General features: G+C 31.9%; 1 protein-coding gene and 1 long non-coding RNA gene across 2 annotated transcripts in view; one reads left to right on the forward strand and one right to left on the reverse strand.

Annotated features, from left to right (window-relative positions):
- The window catches only part of LOC136975674 (HORMA domain-containing protein 1-like), a 185,771-nt gene that overhangs the window by 114,748 nt on the left and 48,203 nt on the right, over window positions 1-22,820 (forward strand). Inside the window, exons 10-12 of the mRNA XM_067270779.1 lie at window positions 9,797-9,872; window positions 11,447-11,514; window positions 17,151-17,330. Coding sequence (XP_067126880.1) covers window positions 9,797-9,872; window positions 11,447-11,514; window positions 17,151-17,330 — 324 coding nt within the window. The remainder of the gene's footprint in view (window positions 1-9,796; window positions 9,873-11,446; window positions 11,515-17,150; window positions 17,331-22,820) is intronic.
- Window positions 14,830-22,820, reverse strand: part of LOC136975675 (uncharacterized) — a 57,066-nt gene continuing 49,075 nt past the window's right edge. Inside the window, exon 3 of the long non-coding RNA XR_010880809.1 lies at window positions 14,830-15,123. This is a non-coding gene — a long non-coding RNA (uncharacterized lncRNA). The remainder of the gene's footprint in view (window positions 15,124-22,820) is intronic.

Below are 22,820 nucleotides of genomic sequence, written 5' to 3' on the forward strand. Positions count from 1 at the left end.
TCATCCGAGCGTGGTACAAACCCGTGACCGAACTCCCAGTGTTTAGCGACAGAACTGCTCGGCCACTGGTGGGATATTTTTTCTAAGAAAACATAAAATTAAAATAGATGATTATGAATTTTTTGATTTTATTCTTTTACGTGATGTTCAACAAGGATCTATTCTCAGTGGTCTTTTTTTCATATATATTAACAATCTTCTCCATCTTAAATCCCATGTTGTAGCTTAGGCTGACAATATCAAGTTAATATGTTCCAATTCAAATATCCTACAATCTCATATTTACTTACTGAAAAATCTATTTGAATCTACTAATCCCAGAATTAATATACAAAAAACTGTGGTGTTGTGTCTTGTTTTAATTCACAATCCTCCACACCTATTAATTATGTTGTCATTCAACATTCTTGAAATAATTTTTGACAATAAACTTGCTTTAACTATTTTATCTAAATGATTTTTAAAACTCTGGCTATTAGACATGGAATATTATGGCATTTCTGTAAACATATCTCATCTAAAAGTGCAAGAGTTATTTTTTCAGTAATTTTCAGTCTTGCATTGATTATAGATTATCTGTTTGGTCTATGGCTGCACCTTCCCTTTTGGATAAAATTGTTAGAGGAGATAAGATCCAAAGGATAGTTGATATCTTTCAATTTACTTGTAAAAATGAATGAATTATTCTCTCAAATAGAGTTGGGGATGCCTATTTTGAAGGCACTTAGTAACAATCCAACGTTCTCTATTTGATGTCAAACATGTAGTTTTTTCCATCTTATCTGTATTATGTGATTATATAAGAATTCTAATATCTGATTTACAATAGCACACATTTTTTCTTTCCATCATTAAATATTTTAAAATCAGTTAGTGTCAATTTACAAAAAAAATTTTAATCAAAGGATGGATGAAGTTTGTTGATAAAATCTTTTAACTTAAGACACAATTTTAGTGAAATCCCAATCTAACAAATCTTTTATTTTATGTAACTTATTTCTTAGATCTGTAAGAAAACATTAAATGTATAAATTTTGGTAGTGGAATTTTGGCTTATAATTTTGTAATTTCATTTCATCTATGTTGCTTTTATCCAAGTTTATCCAATTTCATCCAATTTCAGGACTGTTTCTTCCTCAAATTTTCAAATGTTTGATCATTCTTTCAAAAGTATCAATGTTTCTATTGTGAGTCTTATCTCACAGAATGATAGCCATTAAGTTATCAGTTTAATAGAAGAATTGCCTATAATTGTTATAACTGCAATTGTTATTATTATTATGCATTAAAAAGTATTATTTTAAATATGTATTGAAAAAAATCAATTCATTAAATAAAATCTTTCATTATTGTATTTAACAGATTTTAATTAGCAAGCTCTTTGCTTCATCATTGTGACTTTTCCAAAAATATAAAAATCACAAAGGAGTTTGAAATGGTATAATAAACTTTCATATAAAGAAAATATTTTTGATACACTCAAACCTGTTTTTGTGCAATTTTTTATTTGTGTGATTTGTTTTGTGTGGTATATGAATTTCAATCAAATTGGTATCCCGCACAAAAAAATTGCACAAAAACAGGTTTGAGTGTATTGGAAATTGTTAGACTTGCCAAGCTTGTAAGTAATTGTGATATAACTAGTTGAACTCACAAAACAGGTTACATGAACAAAGAGCAAAGATTATACAAAAGCTTCCATTAGACAAGTTGTGTAACATCAATACTGGGAAAGGAGTGAGTAAAAGAAGGTCACCAAGACTAACGATTCCCTAAGGAGTTGTCACTGGCACCACCAACCTTCTATTACATAATAAAAAACTTATTACAAAAGTGTCACAACACAAAATGATGTATACATAGACATTATATTCATTAATAACTTCAATCATTTTATTAGTATACAAACTGTATTTTTGTACTTTGTTTACATTATTATAATATTTTCTAAATTCTTTAACTAATGTTAGCACTAAAGCCACTGAAAAATACCTAATATCCAACAGAGAAGCTCTGAACTTCTCTGCTGGATATTAGGTATTTAGTGGCTTTAGTTCAAGTGTACCCAGTTTTTAAGTGGTAGTATTCTAATTTTAGGATAGTCACAATCAGTCACTTACTTGTAATATATTAATGAAAACCAATTTATTATGTTAAAATTTGTTTTTAATGGGTTTTACACAAAAATTTAGTCCAATAGATCCTATTGGGTCTAAATTTCATTATATACCAATTCAATGTGTCTACTAGAGAGCAAGCATATTGAGTCAAAGTTACAATCTAAACATTGTCTAGCTAATTCATCAATATTTTTAACATCAAACACTTGATTAAAATAGATAATGTTCTTGAAATTATTTTTAATATAAATAGCTATTCATGTAATGAATTATTCTATAAATGGATGAAAATGCAACCATTTCTGTACATAATAAGATATCATATTTATTAATTATCAAAATACTTATTTACAGTTAATATTTTCTTTTTAAAGATATTTAATATTGGTATTGGCTATTTTTTTACTAATTCTTTTTTGTATACCAGTACTCTTAAAATTATACCTGCATATATACTAATTTTCTGGAAATTTTGCTGTTAAAACCACTCCCTAAGTTAAATAAGAAAGTTGAATTGCTATCACTTCATATATTAGAATTTTTAGGTAAGTTATTTTTATATAAATGATGATTATTATATATTAATGCTTCAATATAGATGGAAAATCATCTGTAAATTGTGAAAAGTGTATGTAGCAACAAAAGTTTACACAAAGTAAATTATACAAAAACAAAAAAAAAACTTTATTTTTGTATCTGAACAAGATTTTGGCAGGTCCCAACTCTTAGACAAGTCCTTTGTATATATCTGTCTTGCAAGTGAATGGAAAACAGTTTCTTTACATGAAATAGGCACTGTCACAAATCCTATGTTGTGGTGATAACAAAACGTGATGGTCCAGAAACTTCACAATCATGGGCCATGTTCTTAACCTAATATTAACCTACTTGTAACTAAAATGATAGAATATACATATAAATAGAAGAGGGAAAAAGAAAGAATGTTAGGACAAGAGTACCCAATGGCCCTGAATGTTCTTTTGATGCTTCAATTTGGATTTGATCCTTCTCGTCTGAACCAGTTTCCTTTTTTTTTACTGAACTGCTTCTTAAGTGTCTATAATGAGGGATGTTCTCTAGAAAGTCACCCCTATAACACTTACGAATAATGTCTCTATATGCTTTTCTATCTTGAATACCACTTTCTCAAGCACTTGTCTGCTGAAAATGATCAAGAGCCTTCCTTCAACACGTTTTGTCTCTGGTATCCACCCAAAAAGTGCTTAGCTAGTACCAGCTTTTCCTCAGGGTTTTCTTTTCTCTGTTATCTTTTCTGCCCCACACTAGCTGGGAAGAGTTCACAGTCCAAAATTCTTGGAATAAGGAAACAAAAGGTATGCAAGAACAAAGGAACAATGAAAAATTAGAATAAAAATGCGATAATTTTTATACAATATACATAATAATGGCATACTGCCACAAAATACATTGATGCTACAAATTATTCTCTTGACAAAATTAGTCAGTGTAGTCTAAGAATACTGCTCTAATTGGAGGTTTATGCTTTAAATTAAGCTTTAATTAATTATATGAACCTGAAGTTTAAGAATGAGAATATTGAAACATGTACAGTAAACCCCTACTAACTCAAACGTTTTTGGAATTGGAATTTTTTAGAACTTGACAATAAAATAATTGTTGACTATGAACACAATATAGTGTTTTTGACAAACACTTGGCTTTTCTTCTCCCTGTTATTTAGTTGAGACAAGCATTACATGTGTATGTAGCTTGTTTCGGGCCTAATATGCCCCTCTTCAGTCAACTAAATATTAGGACGATGACACTTTACAACCAATGCAATGGCACTTTACAACTAATGTTAAAAAGTTTTTAAAACCAACGTTCTTAATTTTAAAGTGCCATTGCCTGAAACATTGGTCGTAAAGTGTCAGTCTTAATATTTAGTTGACTAAAGAGGGGCATATTAGCCCCGAAACGAGCTACATATGCACGTAATGCTTGTCTCAACTAAATAACAAAGAGAAGAAAAGTCAAGTGTTTGTTGAAAACACTATATTGTGTTCGTAGTCAACAAGAATCAAGCGCAACACGGTTTCAAGTCATTAATTAAATAAAATAATTATAATCAATGAATAATTGTAATTATAATGAAATTATAATTGAGTGTTTTTAATTTTTCAGAACTCTTTGCAATTGTGTAACTTGTCAACTACAGTAATATAAATACTATAGTCATGAAATTTTTTGAATTTATCATTATTAGGTTATATAGTTGTACTCATTACTCATTTTACTCATTTCCCCTAAAGCTCAGTAAAGTTTATATATGGAGCTGATTATAATAAATTAGTTAATTGTATATCCAGTTTCTCATTTTCCATGTTGTTAGAGAAAACATCCCACTAACTTGGACATCCTTCACCTCCTATTAGTCTGAGGCTACATCCTACGTGGCAGCGTCCAGCAACTGCGGGCGGAAAGAATCTTTGTACGCGCGTCCAACTCGCAAGCAACTTCTGTCCAGAGTGGATGTGTGTTGTTTACAAAATGGCACCAAGATGACTTCATCGAATGCTTGCTTCGGAAAGTATGGCGAACATTAAAACGGTAAATTTGATAGGTAATTGTTATCACTAACTAGATACACAACAAATATAAAGAATTCTCACAGAATAATAAGTTAAAAAAAGTTTTATTTTTAAAACATTACATTTACAAAATCAGAAATTATTAAATTACGTAAAAGATTATTAATTAAAGTACATACAACATATATACACAATTTATTTGTCATTTGTTTTCATTCATCTACAAAATCAGCCATTTTCTTCTTTGGAAGCGCGAACAGTGGAAGCGGCGATCAAACTTGCTTGGTAGCTGCTTCCTGAAAGCGCGTGTAGAAGCGTCATCTAGTGGTCGCTACACGCTAAACGCGGCTACTCCGGACACGCACATTTGCTTGAACTGGTTTGTCCGCTCCGCTCGGAAGCGCGTTCACGCCCGCAGTTGCTGGAAGCTGCCACATAGGACACACCCTGAGTTAGCAAGGTTTATTGTGTAATCAAACAAAGATACAAAGTTTAAATTGAATAACATATATAAGATGCTGTATTAAATCTGGAATTTTCTTCATTTTTATCATTTCTTTCACCAAATCAGGACATGTTAGTGTGATACAATTAATATAATAATTTTGTAGGAAAATATCATCTGTTACAGGGGGAAAAAATTGCAAAGATAAAAATTATATTTTTACCAAATCTATTCTAGGCAAAAAATAACAATAAAAAATTTCTAGTTATCAAACACAAAATTAATTTAGAATCAAGGCAATTATTCAAAGCCTTTTTACTATTTTAATAAAAATATTTAATTTCTTATCTATACAGTTTATATTTTCTGTAGCTAAATATTCATATAGTCCTTTTTTCTGACAAAAATTCTTCCACTAAATAAGATCCACAGTCAGTGTTAATTCTTGGCATACTTTACATTAAGACAATATATGGAATACAAGCATATGAGCATTACAAAATTTACATGTGCCTGTCAATACATGTTATATGACAGGTATGAAGTTTTAGTTGCATTAAATGTTTTTTTATATTTGAGGAGTAAGTTTAATACACACACAATTGGTTTCATTTGGGTATTTTAGTAAATAGTTGTACCAATAACAATATTTAAGACTCCCATAAAGTTTTCCATCTAGAAATATTGACTCATTATTATTAGACATCAATTGCAAAGACCATATTTTTTGTTTTCTGAATCAGACTGTAAAAATGCTGGCAATACAACATAGTTTGTAAGTAATAGGTACTCCAATTGTACATTGGATTTTTTTGTAATAGAGTTTGAATTATTTATAATTGATAAGGACTTTGTGATAATGACAAGCTTGGAAGTCATGGGGGCCATTTCCTCTCCCTAAAGCAGATGAAAGTGTGCCATCACCTTAATTTAGTAATATTGGAAAAGATGAAAGGAGAAAGGAATGAGATCTGACAGCCATGACAAGTAGCAGTCAATATACCCGTGACCAGTACAAAACTAAGCTTTCATTACTCTACACATGAGATAGTTATATATATGGATCACACAAACACCATGTGGATCACAGAAGAATTTTTAATATTATGTCTTCAATTTTTCCAATCTACAACCACAAATACATTTTAATGGTTAGAGTCATCAAATTATAAAATTTTGTTGACTTTCAAAAAGCAACTGACAATAATTTTTTTAGCTACTGACAATAAATTTTTGCACAAATTTTGTATTAAACTAAACATTGGATGCACAGATATCCCTGTAGTATCTTTACCCGTAAGTCCTAAATTCATTATTTATATACCAAAATACATCATGTAGATAACCTGCAGGCTACTAAATGAAATTTCTAGTTTGGAGATGCAGACTGAAGTTTTGATTATTTTCAAAAAATCATAATAATTATTGGTTTTTATTTTATATCATGAAAATTTGGGATTTGTTTCTTTGTACTTTTGTTAATATGAAACAATTTATAGAATAATCTTAAAAAAAATTAGAATAAAATGTCATTTTTTTAGATTTAAAAATAAGTCTCTTACAATATGGTTTACATTGATGGAGTTTAAATTAGATTTGTATTTTTGGTTTTAGCATCAGAACCATGTATTTCTGACCTTGGATTATTATTTATTAAATATAAAGCTTCATTGACCAATCACTTTCTACACAACCATTTTACAAACATCAAAATATTAATGTGTGCCACTTAGTGCTGGAAATGATCTTTTACTAAATGTACCATAGTTCCTGTATTAGCCATGATGAGTCTTAAGTTTCCAGCTTATAGAATAATATGTAACACTGAACAACCAAGACTCATCTTTTGTCTTATGCATAAGGACTGACTATACAACTCTCACAAGGAAAATTAATAGAGGCTGCTTTCAACGCTCCTGCTCAGGACCCCTCCTGTGGCTCTTAGCTTACGACAGCCTTCTCAGAGTCCAGGAAAGGCAAACTCCCCAGCAATCCAACCCTGATACCGATATTATAGACTTCGCTGATGACACAATCATCATCATGAGGCATAGAAATCAAGAGGTGCTGCAGGTCAGAATGAACAGACTTCTATTGATAACAATGGGCAGAAGATAAATTGAAAATCAATATCGAGAAATGTAAGTCTATAGTCTTCTAGAGTAAAAGGCCCTTTGTCAATCATCTGGCTATTCAGATTAATGGACAAAAAATCCAAACTAGCACAGAAATGAAATATTTAGGGATCATGCTTGACAACGCTGACATGGACTGGGCATATCAAAAGTATTAAAAAGAAATTGCACACTCACACACTCACTTAGCTCCATTTGCAGAAACCTTTGGGGCATTAAATACCAAACATTGAAGATAATCTATGAGAATGCAATCGATCCAGCAGTATTCTATGAGGCTGAAGTGTAGGGAAAGGTGGCATCAAAAAGAATGCAAAAAGAAGCATTCTATCCATTCACTGGGGTTGCCTGACATCTATTACAAGGACCTCAAAATGGCTCCCACCAGTGCTCTCCAAGTCATTGTAAACTTAGTTCCACTCAATATCAAGATTGGAAACATTCTGGAAATTCCATCTCAACAAAAATCCAGATGGTGGTCTTCTAGAAAAAAAATCTGCCGACTAAAATCAAAAGCATTGCAGAGAACATTGTTAAGTATAAAATGAATCTTATGCAGGGATACCATCAGACACATCCAGCTCATACCCAGCCTTTTATAAATAGGATCCACAACAACTCTCAGGACATTTGACCAGGGATAAAAATTTTTACCGATGGGTCGAAGACCCCCCAAAGGCGTAGGGTGCTCGGCAGTGATCATTAGTGAAAATGGGCAGTATGTCCACCAAATGCACTCTAAACTGGAGAGCCACTATTCAATAAATCAAGCTGAGAGCCTGGCTATCCTAAAGGTACTTCAATATGTGGAAGCACACCACAAAAATTTCAAAAATCCAATTGTTATCAATAGCAATAGCAGGACTGCTCTCCTTCGAATTCATAAGTTAAATACTAAGTGCACAATTGTTAAATGTATCCTGATGTACCTTCAGCACCTTGAGTCGGCAGGCCTTATGTTATCTTTCTCATGAATAAGGGACCACTTGGGCATAGATGGTAATGAGAGGGCCAACCTCGTTGTGAGAAAGGCTGCTCGGTTGCAGAGGGTAGTAGTCTTTGGGGAGCTCCCTAGCTGCTGGCTTCATATTGAATTGAAAAACCACACCATGGAAAGCTGGCAACTTATCCTGTGTTTTCGTTGTCCCATCTATCAATTTCTTCTAATTATCAAGAACAGGCGAAAAGTGGACTTTTGTTCCACACTTTCGTAAGACCCAAATATTGACTGGTCACAGGAATGTCCGTTCCTACTTAAGGAGGTTCCTACAAAAAGGAAATGGAAAGTGTGACTGCCCACTTGGGGAAGAAGATACTGCTCACATCCTCTGTGTGTGCAGTAAGTATACTTTACAGCAGAAAATCCTCATCAACTCCATATACCAACCTGGACTACACTGGCTCTATGCTGTTAAAGACTTTTTCTTAACAAAAAGACCGACAGTGCTCTGAGGACCTTTGTCATCAACATTGGGGTCACGGTTCCATCTTTCTAAGTATTGTTCTACACCTCCTTGTACAATACTTTCCCTAAGTACCTTGGCCAAGAGGCTGTTAAGGGAGTTTTCTATCCGTAGCTATATATTATTGTTGTTCTGTTTTATTTTTTCAGGTTCTCTTTGTATTTGGCCAGCCCCCAAGGCCCCTTGGGCATCCATGCCTTTTGCATTGCTTTCATATGGGGCTCACTGTTTGTTTACCCATCAGGTCTAAGTATAGGCCATTTTATGGGTCAAGGTTGGGATGTGTTCTCCCACCCATCTTTTGTACATAAACTCATAAAAACAAACAAATAAATGCATATTTGTTTTTGGGCTGTTTCCAGCAGCAAAGTGCTTGCCCTTCCAGGTTGCTATTATCTGCAGGCCTACCGTTCGTTAACCCATTGGGCCTAAGTGCAGGCTGTTCATGGGTCTTAGATTGAGAAATGCTCAACCACTTGTCTTTGTATCATTTCCTTTTATAATTTTCATGTAAATTTTGTTTCAGGTTTGTTACTTGGCAGCCCCCTTGTGTCTGGCCATTCACGTTGCTGCTATTTGTATATCGCATGGACACCCAAGGGGCTGCCTCATCAGATGCAGCCCCTTGGGCATCCATGCCTTTCTGTAATTCCATTATATTCACTGTTTGCTTATGGGCTATGTCCCATGTTTTGTACAATTTGTTAATTTCAATTAATGGAACCAACTGGGTGCTCTGAGGTCTCATGTTTCACACTTTCCTATTAGTCTTTTCTTTTCTTCCTTTTTCTTCCTCCTCACTTCCTCTAAAACTCGTCCTTCCTTTTCAAAGGCTGTGCTGTAAGATTGGGTCTTCTACTCCTTTCCAGTAATTTAATGTCTTATAGAAGTAAACTAGCTTAATGAGAAGACTCATCCATAGACCAAAAAGTGTTTACACTCTAATTTTTTTATTGAATTCATTTATTAATTAGAAACATTATAAAGTAAAGTATTCATATAATCAATAAGCAAAACTATAATTATTATTTCATGTTGTTTTAATTATTTTCAAAAAATATTTAAAATGAGTCTTGTTTAGATCCAAGATAGTTATGATGACTTCAAAGACGACAAAAAGAATGAACCAATGCAGTTACGAAGTTCAAGAAAAAATGGTAAGTCTGTCAAAATCAAGAAATCTATAATTACTTTATTTCTATAAAAATTAACAATCAAATACATGCAGGATAATCAAAAAATAACTTCACAAAGCATATAACACAGACAAATACTTCTATTACAAAAGTAAACACATACATAGGGATTTATCTGCAAGTAATATGCTATCTCAACAAAACCATCATCTTCAAATGATTCCTGTGTCTAGTGCTGCAGCTATGCAGTAACAAGGACAGGAATCACTCTCAGCTTTCACTTTTTTTTTTATTGAAATGGTGAGCATGTATGGTTTCCTTCAAATGTAAAAAAATATAACAGATCTGTCGTGTCGTGTCTCGCCACGGCTTGTAAAGGGTGCATCAATCACAGTGCCAAAGGTCTTGTTGCTCAATATAAAAGCTCAGAAACTGCAGCCCCTTCTCCTTTTGGTCCTGTTCTGTACTCAATATATAGTGAATAAATGTGTTAATGACTTGTATCTATTTCCTTCCTCAGATACAAATCAGTAAGATACATGGGAATCTTACAGGATCAGATCTAAGGACTATATGGAAGGACTGCAGCAAATCTACCATCCAAGATGTCTTTTATAAGCTGGCAATGTCGTGGAGGAAAATAATGCCTCACTAAGAAATCTAAGACATTTTCTCCTAATAGCCCATTTTAAGCATGTTAAAGTGTTGCAATACAAACCATGAATTCCTATAGGTCCCAAAAAGTGAAATAACTGCTGAAATTTCTTTGCAAGACATTTTTGTTATCTTGCCATCATTTGTATTTGGTTAATGGTTAAAATGACACGAAGTACAGTTATACCATTCGTGTTGCCAGTCTGAGTCATTACCAACAATATCCATTGGAATTATACTTGACAATGCTTTGACTTATAAACTATGGACTTTAAAGAATTACTTTTTAATTACACCCTGTATAATATTCATTTATTTTATTTTGTCAAATTGTTTTAGTTTCAACATTGATCATTTATATATTGATGAGATTAATAAATGGGCAATGCTGTTAAAAGTTATAATTTATCAATACAATAGCTTTTTTAATACTTAAATAGTTTTCTTTAAACTTTGAAATTTCAATGTTTTATTATAATGTAAATTTTTATATAAAATTTGTAAACTTTTGTGTTTTTGTATTTATTGAAATTATCAAGTCCAAACTCTAATTTGACTACTGTATATTTATAACTTCCAACTTAATCTGAAGATGGTCTTTACAGTAAAACCTATATAAACAGGAATCACACAGTACTGAACACCTGTTTGGCAAGTTTCTGTTTTGAACAGGGTTTTTTTTAAACATAGAAAATTGCTCTGTTTTGAAGAACTTTTCCCATTTATGAAAGTTTGTTTTATTTAGATTCTTCTTTGAACAGGTTTTTACTGTATTTATCTTATCTGTTGATTATTTATGTGCACTTCAGTAAGCAGTTGGAAGTTATAAATCTATTAAAATTAATTTGAAAATTGAATGCTTATAAAATTAAAATGTTATTTAAATGTTTTTTATTCTATCCCATAAATTTCTAATATTTATAATTTTAATGTGTTTTAAGAGAATGAAAGTTGTAAATCCAAATCTAGCAAATTGGACAAAGCTCAATGTCCCTGTGGACTTACAAAGGTAAGAAAATATTTTATTGTAGAATTTTGTCAGATTGCAATATGTAAAAATAATAAATTTGAAGACAGTTTCCAAGAGGAACCACCATTTATTTACTTTGTGTTCCAGAATACAAACTTTTTTCACGACCAACCTTTCTTTGCAGGCTACTTGGCCATCAAAATGAAAAAACACAAAAAATAACCAATTAAAAATACAAAATTTAAAAATTAGAACTGGTGACATTACAGACATCTTTCTTTCCATCCTTACCACTTGTGAATGTTTGAGCTTTATATCCACAAGTGGTAAGGATGGAAAGAAAGATGATGTCTGTAACGTCACCAGTTCTGATTTTTAAATTTTGTATTTTTAATTGGTTATTTTTGTGTGTTTTTTAAAAAACCATTGCCTACTTTTTAAAGTAGGCAAGTAGCCTACAAAGAAAGGTTGGTTGTCAAAAACATTTGCATTCTGGAACACAATCTTTCCAAGAGGAACCACCATTTATTTACTGTCTTCAAATTCATTTTATATTTTCACATTAATCAAATAATACAAACACATTCGTGAAGATAAAAGCAATAGAAATTTAATAACAAATTTTAAAATAAAATTCAATAACAAACTATAAGCTTTTCTAAATTATATATAAAACAAATTTTATTCAATTAAAATTAATGTAAAGTTTATTTCATGAATATTTTGTTATAATACTAAATTCCTTTTCAGTTAACACAAACTGGATTATAAAAGGAGAAATGTTTCATGTATACCACGTTACATTATTATTATGATGATAATTCTTTTATTTACTTTTTCTTTAACATGCAATTATAAATTCACTTGTATCCAAAACTTAAGAATGAACACAATTGCCAATGGTCATAGCTAGAAAAAGTTACCAACTGGCTCAGTGACAAGCCTGTTACATTGCCGTTTGAGGTGGAAATGTTTCATACTGATGGGTCTCTCTACCTGGGTATTGGTAAGCACTCTCCACCTATGTCCAACCGCCATATCTTTTTCATCAAAAACTTATAAATCTTTAACACAGTAATACACAGCAAATTATGACATTGACTAATATAGTTTTTGCCATAATTGTCTGCATTCAGCTACAGTTTTCTCTATAATTTTTAAAATATTAGAAAGAGAACATTACTGATTTTAACCACACAATAGGCTGTTACATTCTTATATATATATATATATATGTGTGTGAATTATAACTGTAACCCATCAGAGTTTGGTTGGATAAACAAACATTATTGGCAATTAAGTGAGAAATTTCAAAACAAAGCCAGCTAAAACATTGAAATATCAACATCTGAAGGAATTGCATATGTAACTTCTCTTGATAAAGAAGTATTCATAAAAGAAACAAGGCAAATTTTATATGTAATCCATACATCCACTGAAGAATTAAAAATAAATACCTGTAGCCAATTGTCAAGTATAACAATATATTTTGAAATTTCTAATGTTTGTTTAAAGTAGAGAGAAAAATTACTGTACAAACATAAATAATATAAAAATTTGAATTATTTTAAGTAACATTATAGATGAATGTATAATGTTTGGTAATTAAGTTTCAGAACAAAGTTCCATTAAAAGATTGAGATTTAAATTTTGTTTTATCTCATATAAAAGTTGTCATGTTATAGTAATTACTAATGAAAAACCTTTTTTAATTTAATTTTTATTCAGAGGTGTCATTTGTGCTAGCTGGGAATTTTGAAAATGATTTTGTCATATGTTATCCTTGAGGAGAAGTGGAAAGATTTGATTGTGAGGTCTTGATCTTTTGTCACTGTGTGCATGATAATGCTCTTGGACTGAGTATTTTTTCTCTTGTTTACTGTGGGAAACTCCAGGAACTGTATGATCATCTAACAGAAGGAAGTTTGACACACTTTATGAATTTATACTTGGGATGCTGTATAAGCTTCCAGAAAGACATGCCCAGCACAAAAATGATGATAAAAATTTCATCAGAAGATGTCTACCTTTTATAGATGCTTCCTGTGAAGGATGACAAACATCTTTGATAACAACAAATTAAAGAGTGGTATTGAACCAAATTCAAGTCAGATGTGAACAGCTTGCAGACAGATTTGGTATGAATGATAAAAGTATATAAATGGATGGATTTCACAAACTCACAGCAGAGAACAAATACTAGAGATTTTCAATTTGTTAATTTCTTCTTTCTCATCATAAAAGCAAACTGTTTTTGGAAAAACTACTGACTTACAATGAAAAATGGATTATGTACTAACAATAAGTGATATTATCATTCGTCACCTTCTACATTAAAACATGCACATTGTCAATATAACAGGTTGTGGCAATTAAGAAAGGGTCCCATTAACTAAGATAAACACCCAAAAAAAAAAAAAACCATACATTGCAGACTGTAAAAAATTGAATTTATTTTTGCATAATATATAAGATATAGGTTCCAATGGATTCCAACTCAGGGTAGCTGATGGTTACATCTACCTAAACACAAATGTCACTGGATAATTACAAAATATGATTTATACAAAGAACTTGAGATTACTTATTACAAAAATGTTTTTGTAACTAATCCTTACAACTAACTTACACTTGTGCCATTTCGGCAGTAATTGTCAGTATACATTTGTATACCAGCCAGTTTTTGGGGTATATATTTGTTAAATTTTTATTTTTCGTTATTATTTTTTTTTTTTTGGCTAGTTTTCTTTGGCAACATTATTGGGATGGAGAGAGGATATTTAAGGGGTGGAGACTGTCAACTTGGTCTCTTGGACTCTCTGGTTGGTGCATTGGTTGCTTTGGTGTTGCTCAAGAACTTGCACATTTTGAGGAGAAGAGTGATGTGCTCTCCAGGACTTGTGTGTGTGTAAAATTTTGCTAAGGTAATCTCAGAACTCAAATCCATCTGCATCAAAGTAATTACCAGCTGAGGATATTAGATCTAGTGTTTATGTTAACAAATTGTTGGTCAATAATATTGCCTGATGAATATTACAGATCCACATGTTGAATTGTTGAAAAGGACTTTTGTGCCAACTACCACATATATACACAAATTCCACAATAAGTTTATATACATAGGTTACTTATGAAAGGTTAGATTAAGTCATTGGGAGACAGCAAGAAAAAAAATAACCTTTGTCCATGGTAATCTAATTACACTCCTACATACCCACAACCATACTCCTGCAGATCTTTATGGATCACACACACTACAGGAAAGTGGAAAACAGATAATAGAGGGTGAGATGTAACAAGGATGGAGGACAGAATAGAATAAAGAACCAGGTTGTACAAAAATTTTTTGTTGCTGTAAGGGACCTCCCTGGGCAAAAACTATTGGCCACCCCTGTGCTAGTCTATCACATCATCCACCCTGTTTTGGTTTTTATGACTGCCATCAATGACTTTTTAATTTGCAGTTTATCTTCAACTTGCAGTTTTATCTTCTTTAAACTTTTTTATCCATCTCTGCATACTCACATCAATTGTTGCCTCACCATACACATTTCTGAGCCTCTTGTAGATGTCAGCAGCAGTACATCCTTCTTTGGTCAGGAATTTGATAATAGCTGTTTGCTTCTCATATCCATGGCTTGACAAAATCTACCTATAAAAAAAATTAGAGTAATTTTTCTTGCATGACTAACATATTTGATAGTGTGTGTAAAGACACCACATTTGGGTTAATACTCTGTAGTCTATTTAAAAGTAATGTCTGACATTTTTTTTTGACAGAGGTTTTTCTGAGACAACAAATGCATGAATGTCCAACAAGAGTTCAAACGTTATAAAAATGGATAAAAATCACTCACAAAACATTTACTCTGCTAAGTCAAACAATGAATTAAGAGTATTGAATTGAGTTCACCAAATAAATTCACTATAAATAATAATTGGCGATTAAGAAATTTTTTGGCAGTACTGATGTATGCATATTACACACTACTATATTTTCCTTGATTTATTCCTGTCAATTACATCATGCTCCCCAAAATCAAACCAATACCAAAAAGAAGTTGAATAAATTATTTTTTGATATGCATTAATCACTGTGTTCTTAATTTATGATGAATTAAATGAGGTTATTAAAATGTTTCAGTGAATTAGCCTAAAATAATGTTACCTTAAGGTAATGACTTTTGAGAAAAAAGGGTTTTTCCCCATGGTTTTCGTTTAAATTTATAGTTCTGGAAGCCAAACCTTCTCATATAAATAAAATGTAAATATGAATGAAATTTGCAAATGTTCGTCATTATGTCTGATGGATGTTATTATTTAATAAAATTGAAGACAGTCTGCTCAAAAGAGACCACAATTTATTTTTTCTGTATTCCAGAGGATACACGTTCTTGCCAACTGACCTTTCTTTTTAGGCTACTCATCACCAGAAGTTAAAGTCCTTTTAAAAAACACAAAATATATCCAATTAAAATTACAAGTAATTTCTAAAGAAGGAACTGGTAACATACAGACATCTTGCTTGCATCCATCATACCTTTGTTGCAGTGTTACTGTTTTTATCCACTAAAAACAAGAGCTGGAAGCACTTTTAGATAAAAACAGTAACACTGCAACAAAGGTATGATGGATGCAAGCAAGATGTCTGTATGTTACCAGTTCCTTCTTTAGAAATTACTTGTAATTTTAATTGGATATATTTTGTGTTTTTTAAAAGGACTTTAACTTCTGGTGATGAGTAGCCTAAAAAGAAAGGTCAGTCACCAAGAACGTGTATCCTCTGGAATATGGAAAAAATAAATTGTGGTCTCTTTTGGGCAGACTTTGTCTTCAATTTTATTAAATTATGAACGAAATTGTTAAGTTTTTGTAAATTGGGAATATTTAATCAAGTTACACAAAAATTGTGTAAATTTATTGATTATGTTATATTTTTTTAATTTTCAAAATCATATTATGTATATTTAAATTTTTAAAATCAATGAATATAATTTTGTGTGAATTTACTGATTAACATTCTTGTATAATTGAGGAGCTTGGTGGAAAAACAGCATATCTCACATCAGAAAGTTTTTGCAAAAGATGGAACTTGAACACCAACTATTTAGTGTATTCAGTTGATACATGTACTAATTGCTTGTACATGTTTTGGGCTGAAGTGAATACACTATATAGTTGGTGTTCAAGTTGCAAAAAAGTACCAGCATGGTTTCATAAATACTAGAGGATTAGTATTTTAATTCATCAACATTTTACTAATGCTGGAGTAACCCATGGGATGTACTGTACAACTGAACTGTGAAAGTTTCTCAAAAGACCGATCAACAATGCACAAATACAAATTTGTTAATATCCCATAAAACTACAAAAAAGAGTTGTGTGCCATTTTTCACCAAGCCACTTGGTTACAAGAAAATATTTGTGTATGAATAATTCTTTACAAAAATATTTTTAAAAAATATCATCAATCAACAATTACTAAAAAAGCAATTTCATTTAATAAAGAAACAAAAAGATAAAAAAATAAGGCAAGGAAAAATTTTTTCAACTAGCATTGCATTATTGTAAAAATAAGTATTGATATATTATTTTGATTTTTCAATTAATTTAATGTTTACCATATCATGTTTCAGTACTGTAATTTATAATATTTTGATACTTTTGATATTCAGGAAGATCCTCTGATGCTATCCTGTGTATCATGCAACAAGAGGCAACATGCTATATGTTTTGGGATCCTGGATGAAAGCCAAATACCGAAAGAACACTTCTGTGAAAACTGTCAGTCTTTGAACTCAGACAGACCTCCTACAGATGCCTATCTCTCACGTTTAAATCCTATCGAGTTACAGGTACTTTTAATTATTTTGTTTATTAAATTTATTGCTGTACAAAAGCCTCTTCATTTTTTAAAGTTGATATATATTGTTATAAAATATATATTGTTAACTGAAACCTTACCAAATAAAAGAAAATGAGATATAGTTTAATGATAATGATAAATTAGTAATTTATTTTCCACTTATTTTATTTATAGTAGGAACATACTAAATAAATATATATGTTCTTAACAAATATTTTGTTCGGAATTCATATATATACTGTACATTAACAATTATATTTAAATATTTGAGTAAAATATTAACAAATAATTTAAAAATTAGATTTCTAACTACAGATGTTTATTATGTTGGAATAAATATGGAAATGTAACCGTATAATGGCTTTTGGTTCCAGAAAGATTTATTTAATTACATTGCTTCTTTGCACTACACTGTTACTACTTCTGTATTTTCACAGAATTGTGGCCGTCAGCCATATTGTTTAATTCATAAGTTGTAAATACATATATATATATATTTTCTATCTTCCTTCTTCCTTCATTCTATTCTCTTATTTCCGTTCCTTTCTCCTTTGTCTAAATAACCTGATCGTTATTGCTGGAGGGCAGGATTACCCCTCCTAAGTAAGAACAAAAGAAGGCGAGGATGCCCTGAAGGCTAAGTGGTGATCAAGGGACACTTTTCTACTGGACCTCAAGAAGGACGGAAGTGTGAGCCAGCGATCGACCAGGAACGAAAAAAGTCGAAAGGAGGCTACAGGACCGTCGAGGCCAAGGGAAAATAGACACAAAACTGAGGTAATCGAAAGACGTCGAGGGCAGACAGCCGAACAAGAAAAAGAGAGGAAAGCGACTGCCATTGCGAAAATACACTCCAGCGAAAACACCGATCATCGTAGACCCGGGTACCTTCCATCTAATTCTATCCACTTTCGTTCTTTCCTAAATCTATCTGTTTCCCCTTTCCTTTTTAGTTTTAAGGTAGATATAAGTTTATTTTTAAGTCGGGTGTAAAAAAAAAAAAAAAAAAAAAAAGTTTTTGTTACAAGCGCGGGTGTGATTCTTGGTACGTGGCGCCCCCCTTCCTCAGTGAAGTTGTTCCAGTTGGGATCCTTTGTAAAATTAGAAAAGGAAAGAACCTTGTTCCGGAAGGGAAATAAAAAGACTTTTAATTGTGTATCAGTCTCTGTGTTTATACTTGTAACGTGCATTCGCGGATTTACAAGCCCTTCTCAACAAACCACCACAGAATGACTGACATGCTGGTCTATCTGAGGGAGACCAGGAAATCAGATATTTTCATATGGAAAAACTGGCATACAGGTTTATCCTGAGGAATGCCACCATACTGGTTCCAGTGAGGTTATATATCCCTCTTTAGAGGGATATATAACCTCACTGACTCTTTAGAGGGTGCATTAAAAAATGAAAGCATTACGTCAGGTAAAAAGGAACACTTTATTTTCTAAAACTGAAACTGTCATCATTACATAAAAATAACTACGATTATGCATTTAATTTCTTCATTTCGTCTTCTTTCTAATGGTGTAAAATACTCATAGAATTCAAAAAGTGCTTTTTTATTTTATGGTAATTTGATTTAAAAATGCAAAAATAAACATTAAATTTAAGAAACTGGCTGTAAATAATCTCAACTTACGTTAACATCCACTTTGTGTAAAATTTGAGAGGAAGGTATTATTTTTAAGTCAAGGTGGATGGTCAATGTAGCTTACTATTATTATTAGTAATAGTCAGTGTAATAATAATAATGTCAATAAGTTGCTAATTGTTTTATTGTATTGTAAAGGAAAACACTGTAATTTGACAGACATAAAATCAGGAAATGTTAAACAAATGTGAAAAATATAACAATAGTTTTCTTAAATCTGATTAATTTTATATTTTAGTTGGAATTACCAGCATGCCGGTAATTCCGCAAAAATACAGTAGATGAATGAATCTTCTCTAATTTTAATGCAATTAAAGTGGTAATGAATTGTAATTCTGTTACAATACCATTTCTCTAGCTCTTACATTGTACTGCTATGATTTTGTTTAGAAAATCTTGACATCAAACTGTCAAAATAGCAAAATATGAGATATAAATCTAATAATCTAACAATCGCCTAAATATTCAGGCTATAATATAGCTATAATCAAATAATTAATACAAACAAATTTGGTACTAGTTACCTCTAGTACCAAATTTGTTTAGTACCATTAGGCTCCATCTCTTAACTAAATTAATAAATTATTAAAATTATAATTATTAATTTAGTTAAGAGATGGCATGTAATGCTTACCTCTATTTGAGTTGTGTATTATTTGAGATAATCTTAATCATAGTTCAGCTATTATTCAGTTTATACAAAATTAAATATTAATACATTTCAAAAAAAAATTAAATAGTATTAAAAAATTATAAAAAATCAATAATTTGAAAAAGACACATTTTAAGTACTGAAGGTAATAGACTTTGGATTTAATGGAAATTTTGTCCATTAAATCTGAAGTCCATATTAAATCAAGGTTTTACTGTATTATATATAAAATTTTACAGATTATTTGTAAAGATTTCTAAAAATTAATAAGACAGACAGAAGATAAGACAGAAAATACATATATATATTTTATACTCTTACAGTAAGACCCTGCTTAATGCAGTGATGCGTTCCTAGACAACAAAGCGCTAAATGAAACAGTGTTAAATGAAGTCATTTTAACAGAGTAAATAGGGAAAGAGGAACATGCAACCAGGAACATGCAACCAAAAATAAGCAAATTTTACTATAATTTTAAGTTATATTATTTTTATATTAATTAGCATATGTTAAATAACACAAACACATGCACACAGAAATGTAAAGTTCATTTTTAGTGATGAAGGTCCCAGCTCCTCTGAAATTCTTGTTTTTTGCAATAAAGTCATGTAGTTTTATTTGTCACTTTTTTTCTTTTCTTAAACAAACGTCAGTAGCAGAAGATTACATCCAAAATGCCTCATTTTGCTTTTTCACTCTTTTCAAAATCTAGATCATTTGCTACAACTTGATTAACAATTTCGGCTATCATTACAAAACTTTTACTAAGGATATCTGTAGCAAGTTCTTAGTGATTCTGAAAACAAAAAACCCAATTTTCCAGTTCTACATGAACTCCTTGTTATTCCAGTTCTTGAAGGTCGTGATTGGTGACGACAGTTGGTAAGGCTCTCACCAGTAACATGCAGTAACTCCTCAATATTCTGTTTGTCTACATCTAGTCCTGCTGTATTGATTAGATTGACAATTTGGTTAACCTAACAATACAGCCATAGGCTCTTCACGTTGAGAATTCTTGGATACCTTTAGCCATAACTTCTTCCACACTCCGTTCATGCATTTATCAGTTAATTCTTGCCAAGCCAAGTTGATATTTCCTATGGCATCCATGATGTTATATATTTTCTGAAATTGCACCAAACAAACAGATATAAGGAATGTACGGTGCTACGACAAATTGCCACTTTTTGCTGATTGGTTCATGTTTGGGAATAATCATATTATATACGAATCAATGAAATGTCATGTTAATTTGAATCAGCATAAATCGAGGCAACATTAAGTAGGGTCTTACTGTATCAGGGTGTATCAGGGTGTTGTGTTACGGAGAGAAAAATGTGGTTGGTGTTTTGCTTCAACAGTGATTGAACGAGCACCTCCACATTTTTCTCTCCGTAAAATATACTTTTTCTTTTCTCAATTTTCTCTGAATTACGTAGAAAGAAATCCGTAAAAAAAAGTAAAAATGGCAGAAAGTCAAGTACGTCAAAATTTCGACAAGGAGTGCGAAAAGGGCATCAATAAGTATCAGGGTGTATTAGGGTGTTTGAAAACTATCAATGTATGTCAGAAATGTAAAGGCAGGTAGAGGGGACCTAAATAAGCAGATTTTGTATAGGAATGTGGGTGTCGAAATGCAGCATTGAAGTACTAGCACATAAGACAGTATTAACAACAGGTAAGTGAAAAGAATCTTCACCCTCTCTCAAATTGCTGAAAAAACAATCTATTTGAATGTCCCCATTTTTGTGTGCTTCCTGGATTATGAAAAAGCATTTGGTAAGATACGGCATGATAAACTACTATAAATACTTTGTAACCTAGGTCTAGACAAAAGAGACATTAAGATCATTAAAGATGCATATTGGAATCAGAAAACAAAAGTTAGATTGGGAAATGAAGAATCTAAATGGATTGAAGTGAAAAGAGGGGTTAGACTGGGCTGTGTATGCTGAGTATGTAATGCGGGAGGCCCTGGAAGAAAGAACAGAAGGTGTAAAGATTAACGGGATAAGCATTAACAATCTCAGATATGCAGATGACACAGACATTTTTGCTACATCAGAAAAAGAACTACAAACACTGTTAAATAAACTAGTATCAAAAAGTGAAGAAATGGGACTCACAGTAAATACAAAGAAGATTAAGACAATGTGCATAAGAAAAGATAAGCACACAATAAAGATGAAATGCAGAGGGGGAGAACCTTGAACAAGTAGATAGTTTCTGTTATTTGGGGAAGAGATTCTATTCAGACAATGTATCAAAAGGAAATCCGAAGCAGAATTGGACAAGCTAAAGACAAGTTTAACCAGATGAAAAAAATTGTGTGAAAAGAAAATAAATTTACAAATTGCTACATTTGGCCCATTTTGTTTTATGGATGTGAGGCATGGACACTATGAAAAGATATGGAGAGGAAAATTGAGGCCTTTGAGATGTGGGCAAATCAGAAGAATGTTGAAGATCAAGTGGACAAGCAAGACCACTAATGACAGGGTGTTACAGATGGCAGATGCTAAAAGAGAATTAATAAAAATAGAGAGGAGAAATCTAGCACACTGTGGACACATACTGAGGGGAGAAAAATATGAAATCCCTGAACTCACATTAGAAGGAAAGATCAAGGGGAAGAAGACAACGAAACTGGATGGATGACCTTAGGGAATGGATGGGACTAGATACTGAAGAAATTATTTGTAAGACTCACAACAGAGAAGAATTGTGGTATTTGCTGGCTGCCAACCTCTCCTAGGAGAAGGCATGAGCAGAAGTGAAAAGACAAATAAAGACAAAGGAAAGCAACAATTTATTTATCAAGCAGTTTACGATAGCTGCTTGAAAGAGTGACCAACAACAGTGATTCAAGATTCACAGCAGCAACACGTAGATTGGTGTACATTAGTAAAAATGTCAGGCATGTCACACACATTTTCCATTGCACATCCAATGGCTCTTGAGCTTGTCATAGGACCATCCTCTACTGTGCATAATACTGCTTCTTCCACTGCAGGCAATCTGCAATATCTTTGAATGCTCGTATCACACCTAGAAGCATAAACTGATCCACTCACGCACAACTCCTGACAAAGATGCTCTAATGTTCGGTGATCTGGCAGATTCCTATCCAGAAATCGCTCCATGTACATCCTTTGAGCAGCCACTCCATTTCCTTG

Source organism: Centruroides vittatus, unplaced genomic scaffold (assembly GCF_030686945.1).
Source record: "Centruroides vittatus isolate TY-2023 unplaced genomic scaffold, ASM3068694v2 contig_377, whole genome shotgun sequence".
NCBI classification, from domain to species: domain Eukaryota; kingdom Metazoa; phylum Arthropoda; class Arachnida; order Scorpiones; family Buthidae; genus Centruroides; species Centruroides vittatus.